The 12,144-nt window shown below is 46.3% G+C and overlaps 1 protein-coding gene across 3 annotated transcripts in view; it reads right to left on the bottom strand.

The window, feature by feature from the left end:
* Positions 1-12,144, bottom strand: part of ANGEL1 (angel homolog 1) — a 67,739-nt gene that overhangs the window by 20,882 nt on the left and 34,713 nt on the right. Inside the window, exon 2 of one of the 3 annotated variants that reach the window (XM_027552508.1) lies at positions 2,009-2,123. The exons of 1 other annotated variant lie outside the window; for it this stretch is intronic. In XM_027552508.1, the coding sequence (XP_027408309.1) occupies positions 2,009-2,111 (103 nt within the window). In that variant the 5' untranslated portion in view covers positions 2,112-2,123. Of the gene's footprint in view, positions 1-961; positions 1,091-2,008; positions 2,124-12,144 lie in introns of those variants that run through there. One more of the 3 variants, XM_027552509.1, reaches the window with a different exon arrangement.

Below are 12,144 nucleotides of genomic sequence, written 5' to 3' on the forward strand. Positions count from 1 at the left end.
TGTTAGCAGTAGATAACAGTGAGCAGAACAGACAGCCCTGCCTTCCTGGAGCTTGCATTCTAGTGGGCAGATACAAACATGCATGTACATACTTTAAGTGTTTTATATGAAATATGAACAGAAATCACACACACACACAAAAGCACAGAATGCACAAAGCTGGACCTATTTCTAAGAAATAGAAATTACTCTATTCTAAAACTCCTTCTTAGTCTGTCCTGTCCCCTAAAATGCCAGAGAGAAGTCCAGGAGTTCTGTGCGATCTCCGAGAGGAACGGATGGTCTCTTAAGAACCTCGGAAAAGTCAAAGGCCAGGGATGGGGTGCGCGGGCAAACCCTGGCAAAGTTAAACAGTAACTCTTCTCCAGGCCGCCGCTGAGCACCGCCTCCACCCACGACATGTCTAAGCGCACGGAACAATGGCTTCAAAGATGAGGTTTCAACGTGTCTCTGGATTCTGTTGTTTTGCAACCAACGACTCCGCAGAGAGGCAGCTGGGAAAGGCGACTGTGGAGTCGACCCAGGGGAAGGCAAGGCAAGTCCAGGTCTTCAGTACACAGACCCTTAAAAGGCCGAAGGGCGCCTGTCCACGGAGAATTCGGGCACTCGCCTGGGCCCCCAAGGGGGCCAACCCTCCCTGACCCCCCGAGAAGTGACTCAGCGGGCCCCGGCGCCTCTCCGCGCCCGCGGGGCCAGAAGTGGGGGAGAGGGGGGCTCCCGCCCCTCCCCCAGCCGCCTCCACGTTGTAACTGTGGCCCGACGCCTCCAGGCCACCGGCGTGAGAAGGTCGGTGGGGGGTGCGGCCCACGAGGGTCGCCGGCCAGGCCTGGGCCTCACGGAGTCCAGGATAAGCCGGTCGTGAGGCCGGCCGCGCAACGCACGCCGCCCAAGACCCCGCGGAGGCCCTGCCAAGGCAGGCCTGGAGGCTTGGCACCCGCCCTTCAGGACGCGGGGCCGGTACCTGAGAGGGCGCGGAAAAGGCGCGCGGCCGGCAGCAGCAGGTAACACAGACACGACGCAATCATGGCCGGCCGCCCGCGCCCGCCGCCCCTTCTTTCCGCCGCGGCGAGCCAGTCTCCCTTCACTAGCCCCGCCCCCGGATCCGCCCCGCCCCCGGGCCCACCCCGCCTCTCCGGCTCCGCGCCCCGCCTCCCCGGCCTTGCTCACGTGACCCCGCTGCGCCTCAACAACAACTTTATTGGGCGTGCAGGGCCAAGATTGGGAGCCAGTTCCCAAGGCAACCGAGCGGAGCCGGCAGGGCCTGGCTCCCGGAGGCGGCGGCAGCTGGTGCTCCGGCATTTGACATTAAACCCCTCCTTGCAGCCCCCGTAGTGTTATTACTAGTCCACGGTTTTATTTCCACTTCTGCCACCTGACTGAGTGTCCACCTTGGGTGCGCCACCTAACCATTCCTTCCATCGGTTACCACGTCTGTAAAATGAGGGGCTAGACTTTGTCTCTTTAAGGTCTCACCCAGCATGACTTTTGTGATCTTGCCCTTCTCTGCTTACATTGGAGACAGAAAACTCTTCCTCATTTTTCTCCTCTTCTTAACTCTCTTCCTCAGCTCAGATTTAGGTCACACATGGAGTCCATTCCTTGCTTCAGCACATACGATTTTGTCTCCTGCCTCATCCTGTTCCAAAGGGGCCCTTTCCCCCGTAATTTGGAAGAAAGGGAGTGTCCCACTGGTAAGGGAGCCAAAAAGGGAGGTGGTGAACCCTCCACAAAGGCAACCGGACCAATCTGGTTGGTTGGTTCATTTTCCTCCGGGTGTCTGTGACAATGCCAGGCACATAGTAGGGACTAGATAAACCTAGTTTATCTAGTCCCGAAACCTTGTTGACAGAACAAAATATGTGTCACTAAAATAAGGCCAGTTCTTCCACCAGCTCTGTGCTACCCAGACCTCTTTAATCCTGTCTTCCCCTTTCCCACTCTCCATCCATCGCCTGCCCAACCACACTGTAAAGAAGGAGCGACCGTTCAGTATCCCCAGTTTCAGTACCCAGTGTCTGAGCCGTGCGATTTCCGGTTTGGGACTGGCGCCTTGGTTGTTCCGGGAAGCCCTCTGGAGAGTCACCAGATCCAGGACCAGCTGGGTACATCATAACACTGCAAGGCTGGAAGGAGGAAGGAGGAGTCAGTACCAGTGGCCTTCCCACCCTGGCCCCTTAGCTCTAGAGGCGGCGTGTGCCTTCCTGCAATCCTACTCTTACCTTCTCCAGGGATGAAGCAGAGGCCACTGGGGTAACCTGAAGATTGGGAAGCCTCTTAGGAACTAGCACATAACTACCTAAGGAGCCCCCCAAATCAGATTGACTTCCTTAATATGTGCTTAAATAAACCTTCCTTGCATGTCCTTCCATTTTGTCCCAATAAGTTCCAAATCAGATCCTAAATCAAGGCACTTATCTGGAGACTCTGTGTGTGTGTGCATGTATTTAGTGGCTCAGCCGTGTCCAACTTTTTGCAACCCCATGGACTAGAGCCCACCAGGCTCCTCTCTCCATGGAATTCTCCAGGCAAGAATACTGAAGTGGGTTGCCATTCTCTTCTCCAGGGGATCTTCCCGACCCACGGATGGAACCTGGGTCTCCTGCATTGCAGGCAGTTTCTTTACCACTGAGCCACCTGGGAAGCCATACCTGGAGACTAAGTTATGGTTCCCTTAGCCCTTGCAAATATTTTTAAAATACAACTTCCTAAAGCTCTTATCCCAGGGCTGTGACTTAACAGGTCAGATACAGGGCCCTTAAACACTCACCAAGTTATCCTAATACATGTTCTCTGCTACAGGACCTACCCTCAGCTGGGCTATTCAATGTACATGTGGGCAAAATGTGTCAGGCCAACTGATGCCAGGTTCTTTCAGAGACTTTTCCTTAAGTCAATTAAGTGAGGCTGGCTTCATTTTTTTCCTGATCCATAGTCAGCTGTGTTGGAAAGCATCACAAGCTTCGGAGTGCAACCACCTCAATTCAGATCATGGCTCTGACTCTGTTTGAGGAATTACCTAACTTCTTGAAGCCTCAGTTTCCTCACATTGCCCAACACAGGGTAAGTTCTCAGTGTTTATTATTAAATATATCCTTTTGAACTTAGGCCAAAAACAGCTATGGCTACTGCTAACGTTAGTGTCATCTTCCACAATTCTGGGCAGAAATGAGGGTCTTCCAAACTATAATGTAGCATTGCTAAGCAAGCCATAATTGCAGATCCAAGGAGACTTGATCGGGAAAAGTGCAGCCTCAGACCTCCCCAGTCAAAGGTAAATTACAAGTGTCATCTACACCATTTGCAGCCTCATGTCAGAAATATTCTGAACAAGGGACCACAATTCATTCCCAACTGTGATTATAGTGCAGGCAATGATAGACATCTGTCTCACCCACTGAATAGTTCAAGGATACAGAAGCCCCTAGTAACCGTATACTCCTAGTAACATTCTTCTGGAAGAATGTGCCAGATCGGTCTGAGTTGATGCATTCATTCATTCATGCTTTCCCTGATTTGTGCACTCAATATATTCATCAGCAATGTACCAAGCACTCATCAAAGCTTCACCCCAGTCTTTTCTTGACCTCAAGAGGCCCACTTCTCCTCTTTCACCAAAAACTCTAGCCCCGGACTCACAGTCTGCCCTACCTCAAAGTCCTCCTATCATCAATGTGGGTAAACCACCCCAAATCTGAAAAGCTCACTGTCACCACCTCCTGGTGACCTCATTTCCACCATACTCCAAACACCCTTGATGTACCATCATCGGATACCGCTCCACCTCTGAAATCATAAATTCACACCCCCCGCTTTCATGGATCACCTCATGGCTTTCTGCCTCTCTCACTTTCACCCCTGCAACATCTGTTCTTTAACTCCATCGAACCCGTGAGCCATTTTAAGTCACTTCCTGCTATCCACAGTCTTACCCTCTGTTCTTTGACAACACCTGCCTAGGTAAGTTAAACCATATTCTCCTTCTTGGCTCTTACACCTGGGCTGCCGAGTGCCAGGGAATATAATTACCAACAGCACAAAGCAGAGCTGTTGGTGCGCTGGTCTGCAGCCTCACTTTAGCCTGTAACCTCCCCGCAGCCATCCTGTGTTCTTCCCTAGGGCTCTCCCTCCTATTTCCACAATGGCCATTCTTTTCAGACTTGCTGTTCTGTTGCTTCCCTTCCTGCTTTGACGATCATCTCCCTACCAACTTGAGAGGAAAAAACAGAACCACTCAGTGAACACTCTGTTCCTGGTTGCCGCACCAACACGCCGGCCAGCATCAATCACCAACTTTTCCTCTTTCCCTCCTAGCACAGTGCTGACCTCTCCACCGTCTTGGGCTCCCACCCACCCCCCAACTCTTGCTTCCTCAGAGACTGTGCTCCTTCTGCTCATCCCTCTCCTTTCCTTCCCCAACTCTTGCCCATCAACACGTGAAGTTGTGTCCGACTCTTTGCGACCCCATGGACTCTAGCCTGCCAGGCTCCTCCAACCATGGGATTTTCCAGGCAAGAATACTGGAGTGGGTTGCCATTTCCTTCTTCAGGGGATCTTCCTGACCTAGGGATCGAACCTGGGTCTCCCGCACTGCAGGCAGACTTGTTACCATCTGAGCCACCAGGGAAGCCCCATCAACATGTAATCATGCTCAGATAACTCCTGTATTATGAGACATTCCCTCAGCCCATGTCCCCCTCCAGCCATTCCCCCATCTCCCCACATCTCCGTCACAGCCAAGCTTCTTGAAAGAACTTGCCTGCTCCAGTCTCCTTCCTCAGCCCTCATTCATCTTGGTTTCACTGAGCTGTAGCTTCCACCCTCAGCACTCCGCTGACTCCCCACCAAAGTCCCCGATACGTTCCTCATGGATAAATTCAAAGGACGCTCTTCGTGCGTCATTATTTCTTGAAAACTCTATAAATTTGCATAACTCCCCCTACTTACAAGAGTCTCTTTCCTCGGGTTTCTGTAACATTCTTACTTTCCTTCCAACTCTGTGGGCGTTTTGTCCTAGCACCTCTTCTTTCTGTTCCTCTGAACACCCACCTTTCATTGAGGGTGTTTCTAGGATTTTATCCTTGGCCTCTCTCTTCTTCTTTAAAATGCCTCTGTGAAATTTTCATCACTGCAGCAGCTTCAGATGGCATCACATAACCCACATATCTACATTGTAACCCTTTTCTTGGGCCCCAGACTCCTAAATCCTTCTCCTGTAGACCCCTCCAATGGAAGTCCCAGATGCACCTCAGAGACCCACCGCACACAAAGTTGCGCTCACTGCCTTCCCCACCACCCCCCAGCTCTGCCGCCCTACCTCTTCCATCCTCTGCACATTTATCAAGTTATCCTGGCCTCCTGCTTTTTCTTCCCCTCTTTTACTCTTGTATCTGTTCTGTCCCCAAGCCCAGGTGGTTTGGCCTTCTTTATATTTATTTAGTTAGTCTTCTCTGTCCCTGCAGTCACTTCTAACTGCTGTGGGCCCTTCTCCTACCCTCCGTCCACTTTCCACACTGTGACTGGAACAATCTTTCTCCCCATGCAAATCTTGTCAGGTCACCCTGCTAGGTTTGACAGGAAACAGCAAAATTCTGTAAAGCAGTTATCCTTCAATTTAAAAATAAATTGATTAAAAAAAAAAAAAACTCTTTGCAGGACTTCCCTGGCAGTCCGGTGAGTAAGACTCCAAGCTTCCCCAAAGGAGTCTTGAAAAAGAAGAATTGAGCTGGAGGAATCAACCTTCCTGACTTCAAATTATGCTACAAAGCTACAGTCATCAAGACAGTATGGTACTGGCACAAAAACAGAAATATAGACCAATGGAACAAGATAGAAAACCCAGAAATAAGCCCACACACCTATGGGTACTGTATTTTTGACAAAGAAGGCAAGAATATACAGGGAGGCAAAGATAGCCTCTTCAATAAGTGGTGCTGGGAAAACTGGACAGCTGCGTGTAAAAGAAGAAATTAGAACACTTCCTAACACCATACACAAAGAGAAACTCAAAATGGATTAAAGATCTAAATGTAAGACCAGAAACTATAAAATTCTTAGAGGAAAACATAGGCAGAACACTCAGTGACACAAAGCAAAGATCCTCTATGACCCACATCCTAGAGTAATGGAAATAAAAACAAAAGTAAACAAGTGGGACCTGATTAAACTTAAAAGTTTCTGCACAGCAAAGGAAACTATAAACAAGGTGAAAAGACAGCCCTCAGAATGGGAGAAAATAATAGCAAATGCAACAGCTGACAAAGGATTAATTTCCAAAATATACAAGCAGCTCATACAACCCAATACCTGAAAAACAAACAACCCAATCAAAAAGTGGGGAAAAGACCTATACAGACATTTCTCCAAAGAAGACATACAGATGGGGGAGGAGGGTTCAGGATGGGGAACACGTGTATACCTGTGGTGGATTCATGTTGATATATGGCAAAACCAATACAATATTGTAAAGTTAAAAAATAAAATAAATTTTTTAAAAAGTCAAAAAAAAAAAAGACATACAGATGGGTAACAAACACATGAAAAGATACTCAACATCACTCATTGTTAGAGAAATGCAAATCAAAACTACAATGACATATCACCTCACACTGGTCAAAATGGCCATCATCAAAAAGTCTACAAATAATAAATCCTGGAGAGGGTGTGGAGAAAAGGGAACTCTCTTGCCCTGTTGGTGGCAATGTAAATTGATACAGCCACTGTGGAAGATGACATGGAGATTCCTTAAAAAACTAGGAATAAAACCACCCTATGACCCAGCAATCCCATTCCTAGGCATATACCCTGAGGAAACCAAAATTGAAAAAGACACATGCACCCCAATGTTCATTGCAGCACTATTTACAATAGCTAGAACATGGAAGCAACCTAATGTCCATCGACAGATTAATGTCCATCAACAGATGAACTGTGGTGTTGGAGAAGACTCGTGAGAATCCCTTGGACTGCAAGGAGATCCAACCAGTCCATCCTAAAGAAAATCAGTCCTGAATATTCATTGGAAGGACTGATGCTGAAGCTGTAGCTCCAATACTTTGGCCACTTGATGTGAAGAATTGACTCACTGGAAAAGACACTGATGCTGGGAAAGATTGAAGCCAGGAGGAGAAGGGGATGACAGAGGATGAGATGGTGGGATGGCATCACTGACTCGATGGACTTGAGTTTGAGCAGGCTCTGGAAGTTGGTGATGGACAGGGAAGCCTGGTGTGCTGCAGTCCATGGGGTCGCAAAGAGTTGGACACGACTGATTGACTGAATTGAATGGAGAAACAGACATAGAGAACAAACTTACCGACACAGGGACAGGAGAGAAGCGGGTGAGATGTATGGAAAGAGTAACATGGAAATGTATATTACCATATGTAAAATAGATAGCCAATGGGAATTTGCTGTATGTCTCAGGGAACTTAAACAGGGTCTCTGTGTCAACCTAGAGGGGTGGAATGGGGAGGGACATGGGAGGCAGGTTCAAGAGGGAGGGGACATATTTATACCTATAGCTGATTCATCCTGATGTTTGACAGAAAACAAAAAAATTCTATAAAGCAATGATCCTTCAATTAAAAAATAAGTTTTTTTAAGTCTAACATGGTCAAACAAACAAACAAACAAAAAGACTCCGCAATTCCAATACTGGGGACTTGGGTTTGATCTCTGGTTGGGGAGCTAGGATCCCACCTGCCGTGGAGCTAAGAAGTCCACGTGCTGCAGTTACTGAACCCGCGCCCTCTGGACCACTCAGGCCACAACTAGGGAGTCTGTGCGCTGCAGTGAAAGGACCTGAGCGCTGCAGCAAACGTCTCATGGCTGCAGCTAAGACCCGACGCAGCCAAATAAATAATTTAAAAAACCCTCTTTGGAGGATCTCTCTGGTGATCCAGTGGTGAAGACTCTGTGCTTCCAGTGCAGGGGGTGCAAGTTCAACCCCTGGTCTGGGAACTAAGATGTCACATGCCACCCAGCACGGCCAAAACCAAAAATTGTTTGCAAACCCTCACTGTCCTCAAAATACAGTCAAACTCCATAGCATAGCACTAAAGACCCTTCATTACTGCCCTCCACTCACCTCCCATCTCCTCTTAGCTCTTCCTTCCCACCACAATTCATCTGCAGGGAGAATCACATTCCAGCCTTGCTGGAGACTGTAACTTGCTGTAGAGACTTTTACATGCTTTTTTCTCAGCCATATATACCTCTCCTTCCCTACCGGGCCTACCCTGCCCTCTGCCTTCACCTAATTACTGCCTAACAGACCTTCAAGTTTCAGCCTAGACCTTCCTTCCTCAAGAAAGCATTTCCAGGTCTCTAACACCCACCTGCCTACAGACTCATGACTGCCCACATCTGGACCGCAGCCCTCCTTATTTGTTTCTGAAACATCCTCGCTTACTCTGGGTTCCAGACTGTCACTGTCTGCTTACTCATCAGTACCTCTCAGTATACTGTATCCTTCACAAGGTTCCCCACTCTATCCCCATCGCCCAGCGATTATCCTTCAATTAAAAAGAAATAATTTTTTTAAAAGTATAACATGGTAAAAACAAACAAAAAGACTGCAGAGCAAAGGAAACCATAAACAAGGTAAAAAGACAACCCTCAGCATGGGAGAAAATAATAGCAAATGAAACAGCTGACAAAGGATTAATTTCCAAAATATACGAGCAGCTTACACAACTCAATACGAGAAAAACAGACAACCCAATCCAAAAATGGGAAAAAGACCTAAACAGACATTTCTCCAAAGAAGACAGACAGATATTCAGTACCAAGATATTCAACACATTCATTCATTAATAATTAATTAATAAGAAATCCTTCTTTCTGAAGAGCTCCAGTTCTTAAGGAAATCAAGCATAATAAAACCCAAACTTGCAGAAGTAGACACATAATGGGGAACTTCTATGTATTTTGCAAAAGTTTATTTGCTTTAAAAAATAACTCTGAAAGTGCCTTTCTTTCAGAGTCTCCCACATACTTGAAATCCAATTTGATTTGCAGTTGCCATTTAAAGAAAACCAGCCCTTACATAAAACTGGATATTATTACACCTAATAATGAAGGCTCTGTTTCTTTCTGTGCTTCTGCTTCCTCCTCCCGCCTCCTTACATGATTTCTGCCTGCTATCCTTGATCCTTGGCTCTCCACTCCTTCCTACGGAATATTAGGACCTTCGGTAGTTATCCCATACTAACGGTCATCAAACACAACAGCAAACTTTTTCCTAAAGGACCAGATAGAAAATGTTTTTGGTTTTGCCGGCCGTGGATTTCTGTAGTAACTGCTTGACTTCACCATTGTAGCATGAAAACAGGCACAGAAATACCTAAATAAGTGATCACAGCTGTATTCAACAGAACTTTATTACAAAAACAAGCAATGGACCAGACTGGGTCCTCAGACTTTAATTTGCCAACTCTTGAAATACATAACCTGAGCACAGACCCTCCTCTGAACCATGAACAGCAGCTGCCTTGAGTGGGGGACAACCTTGTCTTGTTCAAGGAACAGCAAGAGGGTCAGTGTAGAGAGGCAGCAGCCAGACTGAATTCACTTATATCCCAGCTCTAGCTGTGTGACCTTGAGCCAGTAACTTAACCTCTCTGTGCTGTTTCCTCATCTATAAAATGGGAATAAAAATAGCACCTTATAATAGCTGTTAGAGAATTTGAATGTGTTTGTACATGTAAGGGGACTTCCCTCATAGCTCAGCTGGTAAAGAATCCGCCTGCAATGCGGGAGACCTGGGTTCAATCCCTGGGTTGGGAAGATCCCCTGGAGAAGGGAAAGGCTACCCACTCCAGTATTCTGGCCTGGAGAATTCCATGGACTGTGTAGTTCAGGGGGTCACAAAGAGTCGGACACAACTGAGTGAAAAATTGAAACACATATAAGGACCGTAGAACATTACCAGTATTTATAAGGGTGGTATAAATGGTTATAGGATAGTAAAGGGTCCCTCCGCCATGATCCCCACTAACGAATAGATCGTAACATGAATATTGGCAATAAAGAAGAGAATAGTCCTTCCCTTAGTATTTGGCCATACCTTGCTCTGGGTGGCTTTCTTGTTGACTCGTTTTCGATCAAAATCACAGTTCCCTCTCCCCAAAGACTGTCTCTCTTGCCCCACTCTGTGGATTGACTGTAGAGCCAGTTTACTGCCTACCCACTGAGTGCCTTAGACCCACCTCCCAGCACCATAGCGGCTTATCTCACAAACTAGTAGCTTAAAGTACATTCTGGTTAGATGCTGATTATGTGGTTTTGGTTTGTCAATTGATTTTTGACAGTGGTGTAAAGATAATGAATCCTTGCCGGGGTTGGAAAGGATTGAGGGGAGGAATAGTTAGGGAGTTTGGGGTGGACATGTACACATGGCTATATTTAAAATGGATAACCAACAAGGACCTACTGTATAGCACATGGAACTCTGCTCAGTGGAATCCTAGATGGGAGGGAGCTTGGGGGAAAATGGATACATGTATATGCATGACTGAGTCCCTTTGCTGTCCATCTGAAACCATCACATTATTAACTGGCTATACGCCAATACCAGTAATGCTGAAGAAGCTGAAGTTGAACGGTTCTATAAAGACCTACAAGACCTTTTAGAACTAACACCCAAAAAAGATGTCCTTTTCATTATAGGGGACTGGAATGCAAAAGTAGGAAGTCAAGAAACACCTGGAGTAACAGGCAAATTTGGCCTTGGAATACGGAATGAAGCAGGGCAAAGACTAATAGAGTTTTGCCAAGAAAATGCACTGGTCATAGCAAACACCCTCTTCCAATAACACAAGAGAAGACTCTACACATGGACATCACCAGATGGTCAACACCGAAATCAGATTGATTATATTCTTTGCAGCCAAAGATGGAGAAGATCTATACAGTCAACAAAAACAGGACCAGGAGCTGACTGTGGCTCAGATCATAAACTCCTTATTGCCAAATTCAGACTTAAATTGAAGAAAGTGGGGAAAACCACTAGACCATTCAGGGTATGACCTAAATCAAATCCCTTATGATTATACAGTGGAAGTGAGAAATAGATTTAAGGGACTAGATCTGATAGATAGAGTGCCTGATGAACTATGAAATGAGGTTCGTGACATTATACAGGAGACAGGGATCAAGACCGTCCCCATGGAAAAGAAATGCAAAAAAGCAAAATGGCTGAAGAGGCCTTACAAATAGCTATGAAAAGAAGAGAAGTGAAAAGCAAAGGAGAAAAGGAAAGATATAAGCATCTGAATGCAGAGTTCCAAAGAACAGCAAGGAGAGATAAGAAAGCCTTCCTCAGCGACCAATGCAAATAAAGAGGAAAACAACAAAATGGGAAAGACTAGAGATCTCTTCAAGAAAATTAGAGATACCAAGGGAAGATTTCATGCAAAGATGGGCTCAATAAAGGACAGAAATGGTATGGACCTAACAGAAGCAGAAGATATTAAGAAGAGGTGGCAGGAATACGCAGAAGAACTGTACAAAAAAGATCTTCATGACCCAGATAATCATGATGGTGTGATCACTGACCTAGAGCCAGACATCCTGGAATGTGAAGTCAAGTGGGCCTTAGAAAGCATCACTACGAACAAAGCTAGTGGAGGTGATAGAATTCCAGTTGATCTATTCCAAATCCTGAAAGATGATACTGTGAAAGTGCTGCACTCAATATGCCAGAAAATTTGGAAAACTCAGCAGTGGCCACAGGACTGGAAAAGGTCCGTTTTCATTCCAATCCCAAAGAAAGGCAATGCCAAAGAATGCTCAAACTACCGCACAATTGCACTCATCTCACACACTAGTAAAGTAATGCTCAAAATTCTCCAAGCCAGGCTTCAGCAACATGTGAACTGTGAACTTCCTGATGTGCAAGCTGGTTTTAGAAAAGGCAGAGGAACCAGAGATCAAATTGCCAACATCCGCTGGATCATGGAAAAAGCAAGAGAGTTCCAGAAAAACATCTATTTCTGCTTTATTGACTATGCCAAAGCCTTTGACTGTGTGGATCACAATAAACTGTAGAAAATTCTGAAAGAGATGGAAATACCAGACCACCTGACCTGCCTCTTGAGAAACCTGTATGCAGGTCAGGAAGCAACAGTTAGAACTGGACATGGA

The sequence above is a fragment of the Bos indicus x Bos taurus genome, chromosome 10 (genome assembly GCF_003369695.1).
Source record: "Bos indicus x Bos taurus breed Angus x Brahman F1 hybrid chromosome 10, Bos_hybrid_MaternalHap_v2.0, whole genome shotgun sequence".
NCBI lineage: Eukaryota > Metazoa > Chordata > Mammalia > Artiodactyla > Bovidae > Bos > Bos indicus x Bos taurus.